This window comes from Loxodonta africana, chromosome 2 (genome assembly GCF_030014295.1).
Source record: "Loxodonta africana isolate mLoxAfr1 chromosome 2, mLoxAfr1.hap2, whole genome shotgun sequence".
Lineage (NCBI taxonomy): Eukaryota > Metazoa > Chordata > Mammalia > Proboscidea > Elephantidae > Loxodonta > Loxodonta africana.
In genome coordinates this window covers 213552691-213578135 of record NC_087343.1, presented here as the reverse complement: position 1 = coordinate 213578135, position 25445 = coordinate 213552691, and the positions used below count along the sequence as shown (strand labels likewise).

Here is a 25445-nt window from a genome sequence, read left to right as displayed (position 1 = left end):
ACACACTCCCAATTACTCTCCCCCGTAATGAGACAGTCTGCTCTCTCCTTCCACTCTCTCTTTTCATGTCCCTTTCTCCAGCTTTTAACCCCCTCCACCCTCTCATCTCCCCTCCAGGCAGGATATGCCAACATAGTCTCAAGCGTCCACCTGATTCAAGAAGCTCACTCCTCACCAGCATCCCTCTCCAACCCATTGTCCAGTCCAATCCGTGTCTGAAGAGTTGGCTTCGGGAATGGTTCCTGTCCTGGGCCAACAGAAGGCCTGAGGGCCATGACCACCGGGGCCCTTCTAGTCTCAGTCAGACCTTTAAGTCTGGTCTTATGAGAATTTGGGGTCTACATCCCACTTCTCTCCTGCTCCCTCAGGGGTTCTCTGTTGTGTTTCCTGTCAGGGCAGTCATCAGCTGTAGCTGGGCACCATCTAGTTCTTCTGGTCTCAGGCTGATGTAGTCTCTGGTTCATGTGGCCCTTTCTGTCTCTTGAGCTTGTAATTGTATTGGGTGACTTCTGACAGGAGAGTTTGCTCTAAGTCTCAGCCTCTGCCTCTGAGGAGTGGGGGAGGGCTTTGAACTTGGCCTTGTTGGCTTTCTCTTTGTGATTTAGGAGGAAACGCAGCAGAAGCGGAGTCCTAGGTACCCAGCCCTGGCAGAGATGCCTGCCCTGCTGCACCCCCCCCCCCCGCCTGGAAGCTAGCCAGGTTCAAGGCTGGCTGGCAGCAGTGCCCCCTGCTGGGCTCTCTGGGCCTTTGGTTTCTGCAGTCTGTCCCTGCAGGCCTTGAGCTTCTCAACAAATGCCAGAGTGGCCATGGCCTGCTGGATGTCCCTCCAGGCCACACAAACCTACCTCCAGTGGGTTAGCCACTGCCCGCTGACTTCCACCCCTGGAGAGGGCAGGAGTCTAGGACTGCACTGTCTTCCCAGCATGGCCCGGGGGCCCCCGACTGCTGACTCCGTGCCTTCTGGGAACAGTGTCCACCACTGTGGCCTTGGGCCCCAGCTCCTCAAACCCTCTGGGAGGTGGCCAGCCCGAGTAGCTGTAGACGGAGGATGAGTCACAAGTAGCAGCCCTGCTGTGGAGCCGGGCGGGGGGCGGGGGCAGGAGGTCTTCAAGATGGCGGTGGGTTGAGACTCAGCTGTGCTCTGTTTGGCTGTGTAGCTGCCGCTTACCGTCTCGGAACCTCCATCGTTCGGCCATGGTAAGGGTGCTAAGAGCATTTTCGTGTGTCAGGTGACGCAAGGACCCCAGATGCCAACATCCTGGCCCACCTCCAGATGAGTTTCTCGAAGTGCCTGGTGACTGAGACAGACCTGGGATGGGGACAGTCTGCAGTCATAGTCTCCCCTCTGCCCTGTCTCCCAGGTGTTGGGAGCAGAGGTCAGGGGTCATGGCATTACATGCCCCTTGGGTGGCTGCGCCTAGGCTGCTGGGCTTTGAGGCACAGCGTCCTGTGGAAGTTATGAATGGTATGGGCTCTGCCAGAAGCTGGTCATGAGGTCTCACCCTGGAGCCAGGGTCTTATCCCAGCATTGCCACCTTCTGGCTGTGTGACTAGGGTGGATTCTGAGCCTCAGTCCTTGTGTTAAAACGCATTGGCCTGATGCCCTGGCTGCCCTGGGGCCTTCTCCTTGGTGGGCCTCAGTGTTCCCTTGTAAAATGGAACAGGAACTAGAGAGTGTGGGGTTCCCAACAGCTCTGTCCTCATCCCCCCACACCAGCCTGTGGAGGTCTCCAGCCTCCTCAGTGCCTGGCAAACGGGGCCAGATTGCATGGGTACACAGAGCCAGACAGCCAGGCCACAGCCCCCCCAGCCGCAAAGGCCTGGCCTGGCACTGGCAGTCTGGGCACGGAGCCAGGGGCTGTGGCCATGGAAATAGGGCTTGTCTGGAAGCAGCTGCCTATGCGGGTTGGGCAGTGTCCACCCAGGTGCTGAGCATGTGGGTGCTCTTTCCCAGGGGCTGAAGGCAGTGATGACAGGGGTGACAATCCTGAGTGCAGAGCAGATATGGGAGGCCCCTTGGCTGAGGCTGGGCAGTGAGACCCCCATCTGGCACTGACTCCAGGCCCCTCAGCCCAGCATGGCTGGCAGTTGAGAGGCCAGGTGGGCTCTGTGGGTGCCCAGGGCAGGTGTGTTGGAGTTGAGTGTGTGGCCCAGGGCAGATGGGAGTCAGAGGATGGTTGGGACTGGTGCGAGGGTGTTCAGAGCCATCCTGTCTCTTACTGCTTGGGGTCAGCTGAGGAGCCCTATGTCCACAGGTGCTCACCAAGCCCTCCCTCATGCAAGCCTGACACTCGGTGCTGGGAGTGACACAGCCACCACCGATTCAGGTGTAGCCCTGCCCCAGGGAGCAGCAGCTGGGGGAGGGGGAGCAACGGGTGTGTCACAGCAGGGACAACCTTAGAGAGCTGGTGGATTTGGAGCCAAGGCATGAGAAGGAAGCAGCTGTGAGGGTGTCTGGGAGGAGTTTGGGGCATGTGCATGGTGTGTTTGAGTACTGGCACAGAGGCTCTGGGAGGGTACAGCCGACTGAGCAGGGGCAGGGGGAGATAGAGGGGTCCTAGGCGTGCAGGCGTTGCAGACCACAGGAAGCACTGGCTTTGACCCTGAGGGTTGTGGGGGGTCTGATTCCTGCTTTCACAGTCCCCTGTGGTGCCGTGGGGACTTGGGGGCCTGTGAGGGGCCACAGCAGTTATCCAGCAGGTGGTGATGGAGATTCAAACCAGGTGGTAGCTGTGAGGTAGGAGAAGTGGTCAGATCCTAAATATGTCCAAAGGCAGAGCCAACAGGGTTTCTTGCAGCGATGTGGGTGCTAGAGCAAGTGGACAGCCAGGCTGCAGTTTGCAGCTGAGGGAGGCAGAGCAAGGCATGGATTTAGGGTGAGAGGGGAGGTCAGGGGCTCAGATTGGAGACACTGGGGTGTCTGTGGGCCCTGGGGAGGGGATGGTGTGGTGTGTTGCCCCCACCGACCCTGACCTGCTGTCTCTCATCTCTGTTGCAGGCGTCCCTCCAGCCTTGTTGCCTAGAGCTGGCCCGGGGGTGTGCCAGGGCCCCCCCAGCCCGGGAATGACTGCAGCCAGCCAGGCCAACCCCTATAGCATTGTGTCATCTGAGGAGGACGGGTTGCACCTGGTCACCATGTCGGGTGCCAACGGGTTTGGCAACGGGAAGGTGCACACACGTCGCCGGGGCCGTCCCCGCTTCGTCAAGAAGAGCGGTCAGTGCAACATCGAGTTCGCTAACATGGACGAGAAGTCACAGCGCTACCTGGCTGACATGTTCACCACCTGCGTGGACATCCGCTGGCGCTACATGCTGCTCATCTTCTCACTGGCCTTCCTCGCCTCCTGGCTGCTGTTTGGCATCATCTTCTGGGTAATAGCCGTGGCACATGGCGACCTGGAGCCAGCGGTGGCCGAGGGCCATGGGCGCACCCCCTGCGTGCTGCAGGTGCACGGCTTTATGGCAGCCTTCCTCTTCTCCATTGAGACACAGACCACTATCGGCTACGGGCTGCGCTGTGTGACGGAGGAATGTCCCGTAGCCGTCTTCATGGTGGTGGCACAGTCCATCGTGGGCTGTGTCATCGACTCCTTCATGATCGGCGCCATCATGGCCAAGATGGCACGGCCCAAGAAGCGGGCACAGACGCTGTTGTTCAGCCGCCACGCCGTGGTGGCTCTGCGTGACGGCAAGCTCTGCCTCATGTGGCGCGTGGGCAACCTACGCAAGAGCCACATTGTGGAGGCCCACGTGCGGGCCCAGCTCATCAAGCCACGGGTCACGGAGGAGGGTGAGTATATCCCGCTGGACCAGATCGACATTGATGTGGGCTTCGACAAGGGCCTTGACCGCATCTTCCTGGTCTCGCCTATCACCATCCTACACGAGATCGACGAGGCCAGCCCGCTGTTTGGCCTCAGCCGGCAGGACCTAGAGACAGACGACTTTGAGATCGTGGTCATCCTGGAGGGCATGGTGGAGGCCACGGCCATGACCACTCAGGCCCGCAGCTCCTACCTGGCCAGTGAGATCCTCTGGGGCCACCGCTTTGAGCCGGTGCTCTTTGAGGAGAAGAACCAGTACAAGATCGACTATGCGCACTTCCACAAGACCTACGAGGTGCCCTCCACACCCCGCTGCAGTGCCAAGGACCTGGTGGAGAATAAGTTCTTGTTGCCCAGTGCTGGCTCCTTTTGCTATGAGAACGAGCTGGCCTTCCTGAGCCGCGATGAGGAGGATGAGGAGGGTGGAGATCAGGATGCCTGCAGCCAGGATGGCCTCAGTCCCCAGAACAGGCACGAGTTTGACAGGCTGCAGGCAGGTGGGGGCAGTGGCCTTGAGCAGCGGCCCTACAGACGGGAATCAGAGATCTGAGCTGACCCCAGCCAAGGTCCAGTGCCTGCCTGCCAGGGGGAGGCTCCATGCCCCATGAGGGTCCGGGTTTGCACAGAAGTGCCGGGCACCCGTGTTGCAGACTTAGTAGTGTTGTTAGTCGTTTTCCGTTTCTTTGCAGTCTCCTTGGAGGTTGGTGGGAGAGCGGGTGGCCCTGGCCTCAGAGGCTGGAGCTGTAGGAGTGGGTGGGCAGCCTTCTGTGGGGGGCAGGTCACAGGAGTGGGGCTGCCGCAGAAGGTGTGGCTGCAGCTGGGCCAGAAACAGTAAAATGGGTGAAGCGGTGGCCCAGCCTCTGTGGGCAAAGCTGAGTGGCTGCAGGGCCCCTGGCTGGTTTTTAACTTGGAGAGAAACACCAGTTCCAACTTTCTCCATCTTAGCTTGGGTAAGACAGTTTAAAAAAAAAAATCAAAATGTGATTCAAAAAAATTTTTTTTTTTAATTTATGGGGAAAGAAAGGATACTTAGAATTCCATTGGTAGGCCAGGATGCAAGCAGCTGGGCAGAGGCTCCAGAAGGTTCCTTGAGGCCGGACTGGCCCCCTTCCTGGGAAGGCCTGAACGTGTGTGGAAGGCAGCAGCCCCAAGGCGCAGTGATCACAACACAGTTTCTGCCTTCTAAGACGAGTTAGATTCCATGGTGATAGAGACACCAGGATAGTGTCAACGATCATAATAAAAGCTTTTTAGTGTCACTGGAGAGGAGGTGGGCTGGGGAACATGAGTTTGAACTTCTTGAGTTTGACTCTGTACCTTAGAGATGCTGTCGTGAGGGTTTGCTTCCTCAACACGAATTCTCTGTCCAGTCTTGCTTCTCCCTTCTTTCCGCCCAGTGGCCTCCACCCCCTCCACAGTGAGGGCCAGGTGGGAAAAGTGGGGATGAGTTGGCCTTTGGGAATGCTGGTTCCCCAGACTAAGAAGGAAAGGGATTCGTCTGACCCCCACTTGGCCCACAAAGTGAGTCGTGCCTTAGAGACACCAGCTTGTCCGGCTGAAGCTGTTTCTGTTTTTATCTGCCTGTCCTGTCCTCCCTTGCTGCCTCAACGCCACCACTGAAGTCCCTGCCAGCCCCTCCATCCCCCTCACCTGTGGGCTGGCACAGATACACACAGGTGTACACAGGTATACACAGGTTGTGGTTTGCTACTGTCTGGCAGAGAAAAGATCTTAGAAAGGGCACAGAATTGTTAGCACCTCCCTTCTGCCCCAAACTGAGATACCTGGGGAGTGCCAATCAAGGCTGCATTGAGAAATCAGCCAGGTAATGAAGAATTCCTCCTGAGGTGTCTCCTCCCAAGAATCCTGGAGGGGAGGTGCTCTAACAGTGGGACCCTAGTCAGGAGGGCATCTGCGCAGATGGAGGCAAGCCCCCAGGCCCAGAGCTATCCAGCGTGTCTCGCTCTTGGCAGAGGAGACGGGGCCTGTTAAGAAAAAATCTGCTCCCCTTCATGGTCAGGCCGGCAGGAAGTTGTGTTTACAGCCTGCCTGTCCCGGTCATGTCAGCCTGTGCTCCATAATGACTTGGAACCAGGAACTCAGGGACTCTTGCCTGGCTGTATTTTGCAAGTAGGGAGCAGACAGAGCAGAGGCGACTGTCTGAGGTTATGTAGTGAGTAAGTGGGGGGTAGGCAGAAGCTGGGGTCTGGGTGGGGCTTCCTGCCTCTTTCCTCTTCTGTACCGAAACTAGAGCTGACCTGGCCCTGAGAGCCAGGGCCCTGGGGACTGGACTTGGGTTTTCAGTCACCTTCAGGTGCGCACGGGCAGGGCACCCCCCGAGTTTCCACACCCTGAGGTAGGCGCAGACACAGACCCCATCCTAATTTCTGGCCTGAAGGTCCAGCCAGAGGCAGGTGGAGGAAGCTCTTTCCTCTCTGGACCTGCTGGAGGAGGCTCAGTTCCTCCCCAAGTCTCTATCCTGCCCTGGGTAACCTGGTGGTGGAGCTAGGAGAGGGGCACTTTGGTACCATAGGCCTCGCTGTCACCCCCTACCCTTGCCTGATTGTCAGGCTGAGGCCCAGGGGTGGGGCAGCGTGGCCCCACTCACACAGCACTGCCTGAGGAGCCTGTGCTCAGCTCTGCCCAGCTGTCCAATACCCCTCCGGGGCCGGGTGCCCAGCCTCCCACTTGCCCCTATGCAGGGCCAACTTCAGGCTGCCAGACCTCCTGTAGCCCACTCCCTGTCCAGCTGTATGGCCTGGTGCACCCTCCTCTCAGGTCTGGACGCCCTTGTCTGGCACTCCCTGCCCCACGCAGGGGAGCAGCCAAAGGCAGACCGAGGCTGTGTTTCAAAACTCTCCTGCCTCTTTTCTCCTCCCCATCTACGTATGTATGTATTTATTTGTTGTGTGTGCTAAAGACCAAATAGTTTCCCTCTTTAGTCATTTGGGATGGGAGGGTGGACAGGAGGAGCCACATATGCATGCAAGAGCCCCCAGGGAGGGTGTGTGCTTGTGCAATCGTGTGCTGAGCACAGGTGGGTGGGGAGTGTTGGCATGAATGTGTGGTGTGTGTCTGTACGTGCGTGCGTACTTAGTTGAGATCCGTGTACGTGCACACTTTGGTTCATCTTGCACTCCCAGGCGCTGGAATTTCTAGAAGATTCTCGACAGCCTGAACCTGAAGGTGCAAAGGTTACAGATGGCCCAGGGTGCGGCCTTTGGCGCCCTCTGCCCTGAGAGGGCCACTTACACAGAAAACGGTGCTGAGTAGGCTCTGTGTTGGGCAGGCATGCGTGTGCATGTGCTCGTGTGTGTGTGCATGTGTGCATGCGTGTGTTTATAGGCGGGTAAACATTTGAACCGCCCCACCCCCACCACATAGACAACTGGTGCACACGCACGTGCATGTGTACACAGCAAACGCCAACTCACAGAGACAGCAAACACAGAATTGTCCCTCCTAGGGTAAAGCATGTGCTGTCCGTGAGCGTCATACAAATGTGCACCACAATGGTGTCCACCTGCGTGAGTCAGCTTGTCGTGTACGCACTCACATGTGTGTTTATGGGTGTGTGTGTGCCAGTTGTCTATGTGGCAGGGGTGACGTGGTTCAAATGCTTATCTGCCTATAAGGCTGGGTTAACCCCCATCAGAATGGACACTGGCTGGGGGCATTGGTCTGGCTGGACAACGTGGTCCCGCAGACTCCACCTGACTGCACACATATGTGCATGGGGGCAATACATGTGTAAGGTGAGGGCTGTGTACCCACACGTAAGGCAGTATCTACCTGGAGGTTAGTGTTTGCACATGGGCCATGGGTAGGAGGGCACACGTGCTGGTGCACGTGAACATGTGTATATGTGTGTGACATTAGACAGTTGTTTCTGGGGACCCTACTGTGTGCCAGGCCTTGTGTCTCAGGCTAGAGGGTAACAAGATGCAAGGGGCGCCTGTCTTTGGTGACAGGTGTGCCTGCGTGTCCATGTGTGTGCACACCCATGCACGCGCACAGGCTCCAAGAGTGTGGTGGCATGTGGACACGTGCACACTGTGCTGCTTAGAGCTCAGCTGTTCCCTCCTGCCCTCTACTGGTGCTTTGCTGCCCAGTCCCTGCTCAACTGAGGGTCCAGAGGACAGGCAGGGCCTGATGGGAGGAGCCACTGATGGGAGGTCCTTGCACAGATGTGTCTGACCTGTGTGAGGCCACAGAATGTCAAATCTATTTTAGATGATGAAACTGGAGAATTTTCATTTTTAGTACATAGCGGTATCTAAAGACGTGGGCCCTGAGACTAGACCACATTAAATGCATTTTGATCTCTTTGAATGCCACTGTGTCAGACATGTGTTTGAAAGTCGTTCCCTGCCTAGTCCATGGCGGGCTGGGTGTCCACATGTGTCCTTGGTCCCTGTGTCCTGAGGTGATGGGGTCTCTGGGGGGCAGGGATGGGAGGCTAGAGGTAGAACATGGCAGCAGCTACAGCCTCCTTGTAGAACCCCCGGTGTGACCTTCCAGCCATTCATTTCTACCATGGGCACGTGCTCCCACACATACCTCTGAGTGTGCGTGAGAGGAAGCCTGTGATGGGGCGAAAACAACCCAGGACCCCAGTACTGGGGCTCCACTTCCTGGTCCATCTTACCCGTTGTGTGATGCTGGACAGCTACCTTGCCCCTCTAGGCCTGCGCTTCCCACCTCTCCTCCCTTCTACACATACTTGATGGGCACTCACTGCAAGCCAATCACCATGCTGAGTGCAAGAGACTCAGCTGTGGACAGTGGGCACTATTGCCAGGTGGAGCTGGGGAGGCTGAGACAGCCCTTGCATGTGGCAGGAGAGGCTACTGGCAGAGGCAGGAGGGGCAGCAGAGAAAGGTGACCAGGGAGGAATTTGGGGGCGGTGTTCACTCTGCTGAGGCGGAGTGCAATGAGGAGGTGGGATTAGGAGAAGACACTTGCGGCCAGCAGAGGGAACAGCATTTGCAGAGGCCCAGAGGAAGAGGCAAATAGCTCACTGTTAGTCTCTGGGATCCCAGTGGCTTTGTGGCAGAGAGCCTAGGGCAACATAAGACCCTGGCAGATGAAGCACTGAATAATTTTTTTAAAAAGTCTTGTTATGGTAAAATACATATAAAAATCATTGTTTTACCCATTTTTGTGTGTACAGTTCAGTGGCATTAATTGCATTCACCGTGTGCAACCATCACCACTATCCATTTCCAAAACTTTTCCATTCCCCCCCAAACAGAAACTCTGTACCCCTTAAGCAATAACTCCCCATTCCTTTTCCCCAGCCCCTGGTAACCACTGCTCTGCTTTTGTCTCTACGCTTTTGCCTCTGAATAACTAAATAAATCCTGAGAGGCTCCAGGCAGGCACTGCCGCCTTCTCAGCTATTCATTAGGCAATGAACAGAGAGCCAAGACTTCAGAAAATTTTGTGGGCTAAAGACCCTAGAGGAAGAGAATTCTTTCCTTTGCCTGAAGCACCTCAGTGCGTGGAGAGTTCACTTCTCTGCTATGTGAGAGACCCAGGGGGCCCTTGGGCTGCTGGGTTTAGATAATAACCGAGCAGCAGGGTAAGAAGCCATGGCTGTGCGGGTGGTAAGTGGGACGGAGGCTGGGAGGTTTTCTTGGGTTGGCCTTGGAGTTGTCCCCTGAAATCCGAACAGACAGAATCCAAGACAGTCGGGCTGGAATGCCGTGGCGGTGGCCTCAATCTTTGTACTACCCTCCTCCCCAGAGGCCATTTCCACAGCACTGACTGCCAGGTGTGGGGGCCCCACAGAATGAGGGCCTGCCCACAGCCGGTGCCCCGTAAACACTTCTTTCCAAGCTTTTCTGGGTTGGTGTTCAGACCCCAGGCCTCTCACTGCTGGGTGACTCTGAATGAAGTTGTTTCAGGCCTCAGGTTTTAAAAAAAAAAAAAAAAATTTTTTTTTTTAAAGGGGTGTTCAGAATCATGGCTAGCTTTTAGACTAGTTTCCTGAGTGAACCCTTGTTAGTGCTGGGCTAAAGCGGCTTCATGTGTGGTCTCAACAGCCCCCAAGGTGGGAGCTAGTGCCCTGGCAGCCTGGGTCACCCCATCAGTGAGATGGCCCAGGTTGAGAGCAGGTCTGTCTGTGGGCCCACCCTCTGGTTTTCCCTGTGCTTCACTGCCCCCGGTGGATGAAATAAGACTGCAGCCCAGAATCCACTTCAGGCAGGGAGAGCTGGGGGGTGGGGTCTGAAAGGCACCTCCGGTTATCCCTCCGCCACCAGGGGGCAGCCCAGGGTGGCATTGTTAGCCTGTCTTATAGGAAATCGGTTCAGGAATGTTAAGTGATTTGAGCCAGGCCTCAGGTCTCCAGACCCTTCTTGCAGCCATCCTGCTGGGTCATTTGGCGCAGACATGCCAAAGGGACTGGAGTGCTTAGGGCCTCTCCTCTGCCTGCCAGTGGCCAGGGCTAGGGACAGAGTCTTGCCCAGTGAAGGGACAGCCAGGTGTGGGGCATGTCCTGGCCTTATCCCCAGCCGGTCCGTCCTCATAAGTCCATCTCCTGGAAGGAGAGTCACCCCCACCACCACCACCACCACCACCACCCCGCTACGGAGGAAAGGCAGTCCTCAGTGCTGAGGGGCTGAATCAGAGCTACCTTTCCCAGGACTTCTGTGGTAGGGCCCTCAGAGGATGCAACCCAGCCCACTACAGGCCACCCTCCACACAGGGTCTTCTTCAAACCTGAATCAACGTTGTAATCTCCCTGCTGAAATCCCCCAGGCTTCCCTCTACACTGAAATTAAATACCTACTCCTCCCAGACCCTGTCCAGCCCTCCCCGATCCAGGCTTCCTTGCCACCCTGACCTCAGCTCCTTCTTCCCTCCCTCTCTTTCTGGCTCCTCTGCTCGGAGCAGCCTGGCCTCTCAATAGTTCCTTGAACATGACATTCTCCCCCCAACCCCAGGACCTTTGCACTTGCTGGTCCCTCTGCCTGCAACACTTTCTCCCTCAGATCTTTGTGAGTCTGGATCCTCCTCCATTGGGTTTAAGCTTAAGTATCACTGCCTCAGAATGGCTGTCCCTGACCAGTATAAGAGAGACTTCTGGGGCTTTCTCTCAAAGTAATCCAATCCATATCTACTTATTATTTGTGTGCTGATTTACCACCTGTCGTCTTCACCAGGCTTTGTGTCCCACAAGATAACTGCTGAATCCCCACATCAAGAGAGGGACCTGGCACACAGTAGGTGCTCCGTGTATATATATTTTTTCTTTTTTAAAAAAATGATATTCTAATTGTGGTTTTGGTGAAGGTTTACACAGCTATGTAGGTGCCCATTCAACAATTTCTGTTCAAGTAGTTCAGTGACACTGGTTACGTTCTTCACAATGCATGATCATTCTCATTTCAGTTCTGGTTGTTCTGTTTCCATTTATCTAGTTTCCCCACCCTCTTGCATTCTCATCTTTGTTTTAAGGTAATTGTTGACCATTTGGTCTCATATATATGCTTTTTAAAAAGGTGAACAGTACTTAAAAGTGATATTATTTTTGAGCCAATTCATCATTTAGCTACAAGCCAACCTCAGGAGTTAGTTTTGGTTCAAGGTTTGAAGAATATCTCAGGGCAATAGTCTCAGGGAGTCCTCCAGTCTCAACCAGTCCAGTAGATCTATCGTTTTTTGTTTGTTTTGTTTTAGAAATTTGAGGTTCTGGTCCACATTTTTCTCCCATTCAATCAGGGTCCATCTATTGTGACTCTGATTATAACGATCAGTAGTGGTGGTTGGGCACCATCTAGTTCTTTTGGTCTCTGGGTAGATGAGGCCATGGTTTGTGTAGGCTGTTTGTCCTGTAGACTAGTTTCTTCTTTTAGTCTTTGGTTTCCTTCTTTCTCCTTTGCTCCCAATGAATAGAGACCGATAGTTGTATCTTAAATGGCCACTCACAAGCTTTTAAGACTGCAGATGCTACTCACCAAACTAGGATGTTGAACATAACTTTATGAACTATATTATGCCAATTGACCAAAATGTCCCACGAGACTATGGTCCTAACCCTTCAAACCCAGAAAAATCCAGTCCCATGAAGTGTTTGGTTATGTTTAAGAAGTATCTGTAACTGTGCCCCCTACGTGCTTTATTATATATATGGGTATATGTGCATACAGTCACATAGATGCACATATGCATATACCTGTATATACACACTGGAGCTCTGGTAGAGCAGTGGTTAAGAGATCAGCTGCTAACCCATAAAAGACAGCAGTTCAAATCCACTAGCCACTCCTTGGAAACCTTATGGGGCAGTTCTACTCTGTCCTATAGGGTTGCTATGAGTCGGAATCAACTCGACGGCAAGAGGTTTTTTATGTATACACACATACATACATACCTATACACATATAGCCTACATACATACCCTCACATATATTTTTTGATTAGTTTTGCCATTGTTTCAAAATTATATATGCCATAGCAATTACCAATAGGTCTTTTTTCTTGTGTACTTCTTAGTGACATAGTTTACCTTTGTCAAGCTGTGTACACTTCACCCTCATTCGATGTTATCTTACCATCACCAAAAATAAGTTCTAGTATCTATAGAGTGAATCCCCTTCTCCCCTTTCCCATCCCTGGTAACCACTAATGACTATTAGTTCTATATATTTACTTCTTTTTTTCTTCTAAATTTTATTTATTTTGTGGTTGTCATTGAAAATATACACAACAAAACATACCAATTCAACAGTTTCTACACGTACAATTTAGTGGCATTGACTACATTCTTCGATCTGTGCAACCATTCTCACCCTCATTTTCTGAGTTGTAACTTCCTCATTAACATAAACTCACTGGCTCCTAAAGTTCCTATCTAATCTTCCAAGTTCCTATTGTCAATTCGATCCCATATAGATAGTTCTTAAAAGAGCATAATGCTCAAGGCAGACAATTTTTACTCATTAAGCTAAACTATTATTTGGTTTTAAAATGAGGTCAGAGGATATTTTTGGTCAAAGGTTTAAAGATTATCTCAGGGCGGTAGTTTCAGGGGTTCATTCACCTTCCATGGCTCCAGAAAGTCCAAAGTCCATGAGAATTGGAAATTCTGTTCTGCATTTTCCCACTTTTGATCAGAATTCTTCTATGGAATCTTTGATCAAAATGTTCAGTAATGGTAGCTGGGCACCAGCCAGTTCTTTCGGTCTCAAGGGGAAGGAGGCAGTTGGTCATAGAGGCAATTAGCCACACATTCCGTATCCTCCTCCTTCTTGTGACTCTTCCTTCTTGCTGTATAGCTCCAGATGCGTAGAGACAAATTGTTGTGCCTTGGATGGCCATGTGCAAGCTTTTTAAGGCCCCAGAGCACTACTCAGTGAACTAGGAGGTAGAACAGAATCACTAAACACATTAGGCCAATTAACTGGGTTGTCCCATGAAACCATGGCCTTAAACCTCCAAACCAAGGAACCAAATCCTGTGAGGTGTTTGGTTGTACATAAGCATCCTCAGCAGCTACTTTTTTTTTTTTTTTTGGTCCATTGTTGTAAATATATCTATCACACAAGTTTTGCCAGTTTGACTTTTTACAGGTGTGCAACTTATTGACAGCAATTACAATAATTGGTTGTGCAATCCTACCCTTAATGTGATTTTTCCATCACTGTTAACTCCCCTTGTCCCCCTCCCTCCTGCCCCTGGTAACCACTAATAAACTTTGGTCTCTATATATTTGCCTTTTCTTGTCTTTTTATATAAGTGAATTTATACAGTATGTGTCATTTTGTGATTGGCTTATTTTGCTCAGCATAGTATCTTTAAGCCCCATCCATACTGTAGCATTTATCAAGACTTCAATTCTCCTGCTGGCCAAGTAGTATTCCATTGTTTAGTTTATCCATTCATCTCCTGATGAGCATTTAGGTTGTTTCCACCTTTTGGCTATTGTGAATGGTGCTGCAATGAACGTTGTTATACAAGTCTCTGTTTTGAGTCTCTGCTTTCATGTCTTTTGAGTATATACCTAAGAGTGGAATTGCTGGGTCATTTATGGTAGTTCTATTTTTAGTTTTTTGAGGAACTACCACACTATTTTCCACAACGGCTATACCATTATGCATTCCCACCAGCAAATGGAAAGATTCCAATTTCCCCACATCCTTGCCAACTTTTTGTTTGTTTGTTTTTAATCTTAGCCATCCTAGTGGGAGTGAAAGGACATCTCATTGTGGTTTTGATTTGCATCTATCTGATGGCTAGTAATGCTAAGCATCCTTTCATATGTTTGGTGGCCAATTGAATGTCCTCTTTGGTGAAATGTCTATTCAAGTTCTTTGTGCATTTCATGATTGGGTTGTCTCTTTGTTGTAAGTTGTAAAAGTTTTACATATGTATATTTTTTGGTTATTAGTTCTTGTCTGATACATGGTTTCCAAAGATATTCTCCTGGTCGGTCACTTGTCTTTTCACTTTTTTGGTAAATTCTTTCGATGAACAGAAGTTTTTTATTTTTATGAGGTCCCATATATTTATTTTATTTTTTCCTGTCTGTACTTTTGTTATTATATTAGATAATCCGTTGTTGAAAGCTAGGCCTGACAGCGTTGCCCCTGCTTGTTCTCCTAAGAATTTTGTGGTTTTAGTTTCCACATTTATGTCCCTAAACCATTTTGAATTTGTTTTTGTGTATGGTGTTGGCATAGATCCTGTTTCATTTTTCTGCTTGTGGAAATTCAGTTTTCCCAGCACCATTTGTTGAAGAGACTCTTCTTTCCCCATCAAATGAGAGACCGGAAATAAACCCACACATCTATTATCAACCAATTTTTGACAAGGGTTCTAAGTTCATTCTTTCTAGGCATTCTGTCCAGTGTTGCTAGTGGTGTATTGAAGTCTCCAACTATTATTGCAGTATTTCTCCCTTCATTCTGTCAGTGTTTGCTTTATATATTTATGTGCTCCAATGTTGGGTGCATACATATTTATGATTGTCAAATCATAAATATATGTGATGAATTGATCCGTTAATCACTATATAATGTCCATCTGTATCTCTTCTAACAGATTTTGTCTTAAAGTCTACTTTGTCTGATATTGTCACCCCAGATCTCTTTTGGTTATTATTTTCATGGAATATATTTTTCCATCCTTTCACTTTCAACCTATTTGTTTCCTCGTTTTAAGACGTGTCTCTTCTAAACAGCGTATTGTTGGATGTTTTTTAATCCATTCTGCCACTATCTGCCTTTTGATTGGGGTATTTAGTCCATTTACATTAACTATAATTACTGATAAGAAGTGACTTACTTCTGCCGTTTTGTTGTTTTTTGTGTGTCTTAAGCCTTCTTTGTCTTTGCCCTTTAGTACTGCTTGCTTTTGTGTTTGCTAGTTTATTGTAGTGAGCCTTTTTGGTTACCTTCTCCTTTCCTTTTGTGTATGCTTTTTATATATTTTCGTTGGTTACCATGAATACTACATTTAACAGTTTGTACTTATAACATTCTAGGGTAAGTTAGTACCAACTTCAGTAACATACAAGAAATTCTATATCTACACTATTCCTCTCCCTCCTCCTTTTTTGTTGTTAATCACTAATTATGTCTTTATATTTCATGTGACCTGTGACATAATTTTATCCTTGCCTTTTTATATTTGTTATTAAAAATGTGAAAGACAAAACATTTAGAATTATTAAGCGTGGATACCTTATTACTAGCCCTTATAATTGTCCATGCATTTCCCTTTATTAGGGACCTTCCGTTTTATGTATAGCTTTTTTTTTTTTTTTTAATTACTTTCTAGTGTCTTTTCCCTTCCATCTTCGGAACTCCCATTAGTATTTCTTTGTAGGGCTGGGCTGGTGGGTATGAACTCTGTCAGCTTCTGTTTGAGAATGTTTTAATTTCACCCTCATTCTTGAAGGATGTTTTCGCTGGGTATAGTATTCTTGGCTGACAGGCTTTTTTTGTTTGCTTGTTTTGTTCTCTTTCAGCACTTTAAATATATCATTCCATTGCCTCTGGCCTCCAATGTTTCTGAGGAAAATCGGCATTTAATCTTATTGGGGATCTGGCATAGTGGTTAAGAGCTATAGCTGATAACCAAAAGGTTCGCAGTTCAAACCCACCAGGCACTCCTTGGAAACTTTTTGGGACAGTTCTACTCTGTCCTATAGGGTCACCATGAGTCAGCATCGACTCAACAGCAACGGGTCTGGTTTTTTGGTTTTTGTATGTGACTGCTTGCTTCCCTGTTTCTACATTCAGGATTCTCTCCTTTAATTTTTGAGATCCTAACTATGACATGTTTTGATGTAGATCTCTTTGGGTTTAACCTGTTTGGGGTTCTTTGAGCTTCTTGGATTTGTAGATTCATGTCCTTCATTAGATTGGGGAAACTTTCTGTCATTATTTCTTCAAATAGTCTTTCTGTCGTTTTCTCTCTATCATCTCCTTGTGGAATTCCCATGATGCCTGTATTAGCTCTGTTGTCCCATAATTCCATTAACTGTGCTTAGCTTTCTTGAGCCTCTGTTCTCGTTGTTCTTCATCAACTTTATTTTTAACTCTCTTATCCTCTAATTTACTGATTCTTTCTTCTGCCTGATTAAATCAGTTGGTAAGTCCTTCCATTGTGTTTCTCATTTCAGTTATTGTCCCTTTCAGTTGCAATATCTCGTTTTAGATACTCATTTTGTTCTTGAGTTGTTTTCCTTATTTCTTTTAGCTCTTTGTCTACGTTTTCCCTTAGTTTTTTAATTATGTTTAATGTTGTATTATATTCTTTCTTTTTTTTTTTTTTTTTCATTATTTGGGCATCCCTACGTGTCCTTTCACTCACTTTGTCATGCTTATTTGGATGGACCATTATTTCTCTGTTCTTGGCATGTCTTGTGATTTTTTTGTTGGGGCATTGTAATTTTCAAGGGTGTTAACTTTTTCAGTTTTCCCTAGTATTTGGTGTTTTTGCCCACACTACTTTCTGCAAAAAACTCTTAGGTGGGCATAGCCTTCAGACTTTGCCTACTGTTTTCTTTCCCTATCTGTGATATCTTCTTCTCCCTCCCTGTTTAATTGGCATTCAAAAGTTCCACATCTCCTTTTTCAGCTTTCAGTCACCCCAAACACACAAGAGAACACCCTGTGGTTAGTTTGTCCAACAGCAGGCACCCTCACTGAAGCAAGATACAAAAAAAAAAAAAAAAAAAACCATTGCCATCAAGTCAACTCTAACTCATAATGACCCTATAGGATAGAGTAGAACTGCTCCATAGGGTTTTCAAGGAGCAGTTGGTGGATTCAAACTGCCAACCTTCTGGTTAGCAGCTGAACTCTTAACCACTAAACCACCAGGGCTCTGAGATATTATGTACTAATCAATATGTCCATCGGGGGCACAGTCCCCTCTCTGTTGTTGTTAACTTCCTTCCATTCTCTGTTTCTGCAGTCGCATTTTTAGCCAGAAGACCCACACCCAGCAGGTCCCCATTTGAGGCTGGGCCTTGCCTTGAACTGTCACACTCCAGTGAACCTCCAGGGAGGTCTGCCTTCTGTAGTACATTGGCTGTGGGTAGCCTTCACTAAAGATGCCTGCTTCTTGGCACCCAGCAGCCGCAGTCAGCAGTCCTCAGCATTGACAGAAAGGGGGAGTACCCAGACCAGAACTGACTCCCCAGGAGGTCTGTCCTGTTGGTTTCGAAGGCTCGAGTTATGGGGTGCGCAAGGAGCAGGTAGAGTGTTGACTATGAGAGCTTGGGCCTTCTGCAGCAATTTGCAATAGGCTTGCAACTGACAGTGTCCCGGTTGAGGAGGTACTGACATACTGCAAAGGATCCCTGGGGAGGTCTGCCTTGTTGATTTTAGAGCAGAGGCTTGGGGCCCTGTCTCTTTGAACAGGCAGACTCTTTTTCTGGGGCCACTACCCCAGTTCACAGCAGCCTGTGACCACGTGGCTGGGGGAGGGGCAGGCACGGTGGGAGAAGCAATTTTCTTACTGTATGTGACTCAGTGTTGATTCTTGCCTGTCTGTAGTTCCCTGCCGCTTTCCTTTACTCCCCAATTCAGAGTCTCTCAAAGCTGAGCACTACTTTCTTGTTGTATTCCTTGTTGTATTTGTAGGGAAGGGTCAGAACAATGGTTTGTTTACGCCATCATCTTCCCAGAATCCTGTATATTTACTACATGTAATTTCATAAAAGTGAAAATATACAATATTTGTTTGTGATTACTTATTTCACTCAACATAATGTCCTCCAGGTTCAAGCATGTTCTAAAATGTTTCGAGAACTCATTTTTCTTTATTACTGCATAGTATTCCATTGTATGTATGTACCACATTTTATTTATCCATTCATCTGTTGATGGGCACTTAGATTGTTTTGTTTCCATCTTTTTGCTACTGTGAATAGTGCTGCAATGAACATAGGGCACATGTATGTTCGTGTCACTTCTTTTAGTTCCCTAGGGAAAAAATTTTTGGTTTAGGGTATATAAGTGAGAGTGGAATTGCTGGGTTATATGGCAGCTCTAGTTTTAGTTTTTTTTTTTTTTTTTTGAGGAACCACCAGTCTGTTTTCCACAATGGCCATACCATTTTGCGTTCCCACCAGCAATGGATGTGTGTTCTGATTTCTCCACATCCCACCCAACACTTGTTATTTTCCTTTTTTTTTTTTAATCTTGGCCATCCTAGTGGGAGTGAAATGGTATCTCATTTTATTTGCATTTCTCTAATGACTAATGATTTTGAGCATCTTTTCATGTGCCTGTTAGCCATTTGAATATTCTCTTTGGTGAATTGTCTGTTCATGCCCTTTGTCTAGTTTTTGACTGGGTTATCTTTTTGTCATTAAGTTGTGGAAGTTTTCTATACATTTTAGATACTAGACCCTTATCAGTTATGTTGTTCCCAAAGATTTTTTTTCCCAGTCCATAGGTTGTCTCTTTTCTGATAAAGTTTTTGAATGAATATGAGTATTTAACTTACATGAGGTCCCAGTTATCTATTTTGTTTCCTGTTGCTAGTGCATTTGTTGTTGCCTTTAATAAAAAATCTATCATTGAAAAAAAATTATGTTCCAATGATTTGCTCCTGTATTTTCTTCCAAGAACTTTATGGTTTAAAATTTAACATTTAGGTCCTTGATCCATTTTGAATTAGTTTTTGTGTATGGTGTGAGCTACGGATCTTGTTTCTTTTTTCTACATATGGAAATCCAGTTTTGCCATCAGCATTTGTTGAAAAGACTGTTCCTTCTCCCATTGAATGGATTTGGCACTCTTGTCAAAAATCATTTGACCATGAATGCTTGGATTTATTTCTCAGTTTTCAATTCTTTTCTATTGGTATACGTGTCTGTCATTAACCCAGCACCAGGCTGTTTTGATTACTGTAGCTGTGTAGTATGTTCTGAAGTCAGGAAGTTTGAGGCCTCCTACTTTGTTCTTCTTCAGAATTGCCTTGGCCATTCAAGGTCTCTTGCCTTTCCATGTAAAATTGAGGATTAATTTTTTCATTTCTATAAATAGTGCCATCGGAATTTTGATCAGGATTGTGTTGTATCTCTGTAGATCACTTTGAGGAGTATTGACATCTTGACAGTATCAAGTCTTCCAATTCATAAGCGTGTAACATCTTTCCATCTATTTATGTCCTCTTTTAGTTTCTTTTAGCAGTATTTTATAATTTTCATTGTATAAGTCTTTAATATCCCTGGGCAAATTAATTCCTAGATATTTTATTCTCTTAGATGCTCTTGTAAATGGAGTTGTTTTCTTTTTCTCCTTTTCAGATTTCTCATTGCTGGTGTATAGAAACCCAAATGATTTTTGTGTGTTGACCTTGTATTCTGAAACTTTGCTGAATTCCTCTATTAGTTCTAGAGGCTTTTTAGTAGATTAATTGAGATGTTCTTTATGTAGGATCATGTCATCTGCAAATAGAGGGTTTTACCTCTTCCTTTCCGATTTGGATATCTTTTATTTCATTTTCTTGTCTTATTGCTCTGGCTAGATTCCCAGTACAATACTGAATAGGAGTGGTGAGAGTGGGCATCCTTGTCTAGCTCCTGTTTTCAGTATTATATTGGCTATTGGTTTTTCATAAATGCCTTTAATGATGCTGAACTTTCCTTTTATCAAGAAAGGGTGCTGGATTTTATCAAATGCCTTTTCTGTATCTATAGAGATGATCACGTGGTTCTTTTCCTTTGTTCTGTTAATGTGGTGTATTACAATGACTTATTTTCAAGTGATGAACCAAACTTGCATTCCTGGAATAAATCCCACTTGATCATGATATATAACTCTATTAATATGCTGTTGGATTCTGTTTGCTAGTTTTTGTTGAAAATTTTGGCATCTATATTCGTAAGGGATATTGTTCTGTAGTTTTCTTTTCTTCTGGTGTCATTGTCTGGTTATGGTCCCAGTGTAATTCTGACTTCATAGAGAGTTTGGGAGTATTCCTTCTTCCTCTGCATTTCGAAGGAGTTTGAACAGGATTGGTGTCAGTTTTTCTCTAGATGTTCAGTAGAATTCCCCAGTGAAGCTGTCTGGTCCTGGATTGTTCTTTGTTGGCAGGCTTTTTTATTATTGATCCAATCCCTTTGCTTGTTATGGGCCTATTGAGGTTTTTGACATCTTTTGAGTCAGTTTAGGTAGGTTATGTGTATCTAGGAATTTGTCCATTTCATCAAAGTTATCAATTTTGTTGAAGTACTGTTGTTCATAGTATTCTGTTATGATCCTTTTTACTTCAACTTGGTCAGTTGTAGTGTCTCTGCTTTTACTTCTTATTTTGGTTATTTGCCTCTTCTCTCTTTCTTTGTCAGCCTAAGAAGTAGTATATCAATTTTACTGATCTTTTCGAAGAACCAACCTCTGGATTTGTTGATTCTCCTGTTTTCCTGTTCTCTACTCCATTTATTTCTGCTCTGATCTTTATTATTTATTTTCTTTTTGGTAGCTTTAGGTTTATCTTGCTCATCTTTTTCTAGTTTTTCAAGCTGTAGAGTTAGATCATTTATTTGAGATATTTCTTTCTTTTTTTTTTAATGTAGGTGTTTATTGTTATAAGTTTTCCTCTGAGGATTGCCTTTGCTGCATTCCATAAGTTTTGGTATGATGTGTTTTTATTTTCATTTATTTCCAGGTATTTAAAAATTTTTACTTTTGATTTCTTCCTTGATCCAATAGTTATTTCACAGAGCATTGTTTAATTTCCATGAATTTATGTGTTTTCTAGTTTTGCTTCTGCTGTTAATTTCTTATATTAGTCCTTTGTGATCAGAGAAGATACTTTGTATAATATCATTCTTTTAAATTTGTTGAGGATTGTTTTGTGGCCTAGCATATGGTCCATTCTGGAAAATGATCTATGTGCACAGGAGAAAAATGTATATTGTTCTGATGATGGGTCTAGTGTTCTATATATGCCCATTAGGTCTACTTGGCTTTATGGTATTATTTAAGTCCTCTATGGAAACCCTGGTGGCATAGTGGTTAAGTGCCATGGCTGCTAACCAAAAGGTCAGCAGTTTGAATCCACCAGGTGCCCCTTGGAAACTCTATGGGGCAGTTCTACTCTGTCCTATAGGGTCACTGTGAGTCGGAATCGACTTGATGGCAGCAGGTTTTGGTATGTTCTAATTGACCTTCTTTGTAGATGTTCTGTCAAGAATAGAAAGTGGTGAATTAAAGTGCCCAATTCTAGAGTCATCTATTACTCTTTTCATATCGTTCATTATTTGTTTCATATAATTTGGAGCACTGATATTAGGTGCATATATACTTATAATTGTTACGCCTTCTGGATAAATTATCCCTTTTATTATTATGTACTGTCTTTCTTTATCTCTTATAATAGATTCTGATTTAAAGTCTATTTTATCTGATATCAGTAGGCCACCCTTGCTCTTTTTGTTTACTAGTTACAGGGAATATTCTTTTCCATCCTTTTACATTCAGTTTATTTGTATCCTTGTGTCTAAGGTGTGTCTCTTGAGGCAGTGAAGGGTAGATCTTGTTTTTTAATCCATTATCTCACTCTCTGTCTTTTGAATGAGGAGTTTAGACCATTCATTTTTATGGTAATTACTGAAAATGATGTACCTACTTTATTCATTTTATTGATTGTGTTTTGTGTGTCTACATCTTCTTTGTTCCATTATTTTCATATTTATGTTATTTTTTGTGTTTAGCTGCTTTTTTGTATTGAGACTTTTTTATTTCTTCCTTCTTCCCTTCTCTGTATTTTCTCTGAATATTTTCTTAGTGGTTACCACAAATATTACATTGAACAATTTACAATTGCAGCAACTTATTTCAGTTTTACTGCCAACATTTAACATACAAACAACAAGTATCATATGACATTAACATACTAAAACTCTATTCCTGTTTTTTTTCCTGTCTCCTCCCATTCTGTTTTGAGTCTCTAGTTACATAACTGTACATCCTATATTTAGTAGGTTTAGTTTGTATTTATTTCTTGTGCATGTGATGTTGTATCGCTTGTGGAACTAAACTATTGAGTTTACTCCCTGAAAATACTGTGCATTTTGTGCTTGTATTTGCCTATATTGTTACCTTTACTGGAGATTTCTCTTTCTCTCTCTTTTTCTTTCCCCCCTTTCCCATGTGCAGGTTTGAGTATTTGTCAAGTGTTCTTGCCAGTCTATCTGAAGAGCTTCCTTAAGTAATACTTGTAGAGCATGTCTGGTAGTAACAGATTCCCAGAGCTTCTGTTTATTTGGGAATGTCTTGATTTCCACCTCATTTTTGAGTGATAACTTTTCTGGGTAAAGAATTCTTGGTTGACAAACTTCATATGGAAGGGAAAGAGGCCCCGGATAAGTAAAGCATTACTGAAAAAGAAGAACAAAGTGGGAGGCCTCGCACTACCTGATTTTAGAACCTGTTATATCGCCACAGCAGTCAAAACAGCCTGGTACTGGTACAACAACAAATACATAGACCAGTGGAACAGAACTGAGAATCCAGACATAAATCCATCCACATGTGAGCAACGGATATTTGACAAAGGCCCAAAATCAGTTAAATGGGGAAAAGGCAGTCTCTTTAACAAGCGGTGCTGGTGTAACTGGATATCCATCTGTAAAAAAATGAAACAAGACCCCTACCTCACACCATGCACAAAAACTAACTCAAAATAGATCAAAGACCTAAATATAAAATCTAAAGCAATAAAGATCATGGAAGAAAAGTTAGGGACAATGCTAGGCGTCCTAATACATGGCATAAACAGTATACAAAACATTACTAACAATGCCCAAACACCAGAAGAGAAACGAGATAACTAAAAATCAAACACCTATGCTCATCCAAAGACTTCGCCAAAAGAGTAAAAAGATTACCTACAAACTGGGAAAAAGTTTCTGGCTATGACAATTCCAATCAGCATCTGATCGCTAAAATCTACATGATACTGCAAAAACTCAACAACAAAAAGACAAATACCAATTAAAAAGTGGGCAAAGGATAAGAATTCTTGATTGACAATTGTTTTCCTTAAATACTTTATATATGTCACTCCATTGTCTTCTGTCCTCCAGGATTTCTGAGGAGAAATCTGCACTAATTCTTACGAAGGATTGTTATATTGTGCTTTTCTTTTGCTGCTTTCAGAATTCTCTCCTTGTCTTTGGTCTTCAAGAATTTTATTACAAAGTGTCATGGCATAGCCCTCTTTATGTTTTTTCTGCTTGGGGTTCGTCTAGCTTCCTGGATTTGGAGGCTCAGTTCCTTCTTCAGGTCTGGGAAATTCTCTGTGATTATCTCTTGGACAACTGTTTCTGTGTCTTTTTACTATCCTGTTGTACTGGAATTTCAAAAATCCTAAAAATTCGTAATTGAATGCCCCAATTCCATTTGGCTTTGTTCACTTTTCTCTGTTCTTTTCTCTTGGAACTTGATGAGTTCAGTTACCCTGTCTTCTAGTTCACTTGTTCTGTCCTCTGGCTGTTCAAATCTACCATTGAATATTTCTCTTGCATTTTCTAATTTAATTATTTTATTCTTCAATTTCACTATTTCTCTCTTTTTTAATGTTTTCAATCTTATTACTGAGTTTCTCATTTTGTTTCCTGATCTCCATTAGTTTGTCTTCTGTGTGTTCTTTGATTTCTTTGAACATATTTAACATTGTGGTATGGAAATCTTCCATTTTTCCCATTAACTTGGTCTCCATGGGAGAAACTTTTGCTTCTTCATGGCTTTCTTTTGATTGGGCTATCTTCTCCTGTTATCTTGAGTGTTTTATTTATTTATTTATTTTTAACATGGGCATTTTAATATCTTACTATATGATAATTTGGAATTCAGATTTTTCTGTATTTCCAGGAGTTATTAACTTCTTTATACTTTAATTCCACATTCTTCCCTTAAGTTCTACCACAGTTCACTCTGGCCTTTTGGTTCTTCTAGCACCGACTCAATCTGAAGTATTTTTGTTGTTGTTGTTCTTAATACAGGGTTCTCCTCTCGCTCCACAGGTTTTAGGTGTTTCATATAATTTTAAGTTTCTGGATGCTTGCTCTGGGTGATTTTCCCCAAGGTGGCTGATGTTACTGGGATATGAAGTTTTCTCTGAGATCTGTAGTTGAGTGTGACTTCAAAACTGGGGCATGCTTTCCTCGTGTTTACATGTGGAGTTGGGATATGACCTCCTCTGTGGCTGATTGTGCCGGGTTGAGGTAGTGTTTTGTTTCCTTACTGCACTAGCAGTCCTGAGCACTCTCTCCTGTGGTGCCTTATTTTTAGGTAGGGAGCCAATTCATTACAGCTGGGTTGCTTGTTTGGTGTACTTTTCTCTTCTTGGCCTATGGATAGGTCCCATGGCTCTTCTGTGGCTCTGGGTCCTCATGCCCTCCCACCTCTGGTCTCAGTGAGACTCAGTAGCACTCACCCTCAGTGTTTCAGCTTTCCTGTGCCCCTCCCCAGGTGTGCTTGGGCTTCCCTGACCCCTGCTTGTAAATTCCCACAGCCAATCTGCACCACTTTAGTCAGATCACACTTTCCTTAGTTTCCCAGATTATGCCAATATGCCACTATATCTCAGTTGTACCCCGATCAAGAAGGCATCTCCACCCCTTTTGTCAGGCCTTTTTTGAGGCTATTTACCTAGTATCTCTGAGTCCTCGGTATAGATGCCATCTGGGTTCTTTGTTCAGGAGCGTTGCCTGTCCACATCCCAAAATAGCTGCAGTGAACTGAGCCGGCAGTAGAGTGCTGGCAGTCAGCAAACCTCAGCCTTTCTGCTGTCCACCCCCCCGCCCCGCCCCCTGCCCGGTTCAGGTCTCACCTCATTTCTAATAATTTAACTGCTTCCAGAGCTCTGAAATCTCTGTCTGTGTTAATGTTATATGTTGTTCACAAGCTTAGTTGTAGGGGGTGTAAGGGAACGACTGCTTATGCTGCCATCCTGCCCCTTCCACTGCTTAATGTATATTTGTCGGATGGATGGATGGATGGATGGATGGATGGATGGATGGATGGATGGATGGATGGATATCCTCTGGGCTTCCTACCCACAGAGGGGTCTGTAGGCCTCACTAACCTGTGGCACCCCTTCACACTGACCCAACCTGCCCAGAGCCTGGCCACCTGCCACCCCATG

General features: G+C 45.9%; 1 protein-coding gene across 1 annotated transcript; it reads left to right on the top strand.

Moving 5' to 3' along the window:
* The first annotated feature begins 2150 nt into the window (after positions 1-2150).
* On the top strand, positions 2151-9358 carry KCNJ12 (potassium inwardly rectifying channel subfamily J member 12). The gene has a single exon (XM_003420652.4). It carries the CDS (start codon positions 2941-2943, stop codon positions 4372-4374), a length of 1434 nt encoding a protein of 477 aa, XP_003420700.3. The 5' UTR covers positions 2151-2940; the 3' UTR covers positions 4375-9358.
* Positions 9359-25445: the final 16087 nt, after the last annotated feature.

Coding starts and splice junctions, on each gene's coding strand:
- KCNJ12 (XM_003420652.4), top strand. CDS start 2,941: ATGGTGTGGTGTGTTGCCCCCACCGACCCTGACCTGCTGTCTCTCATC.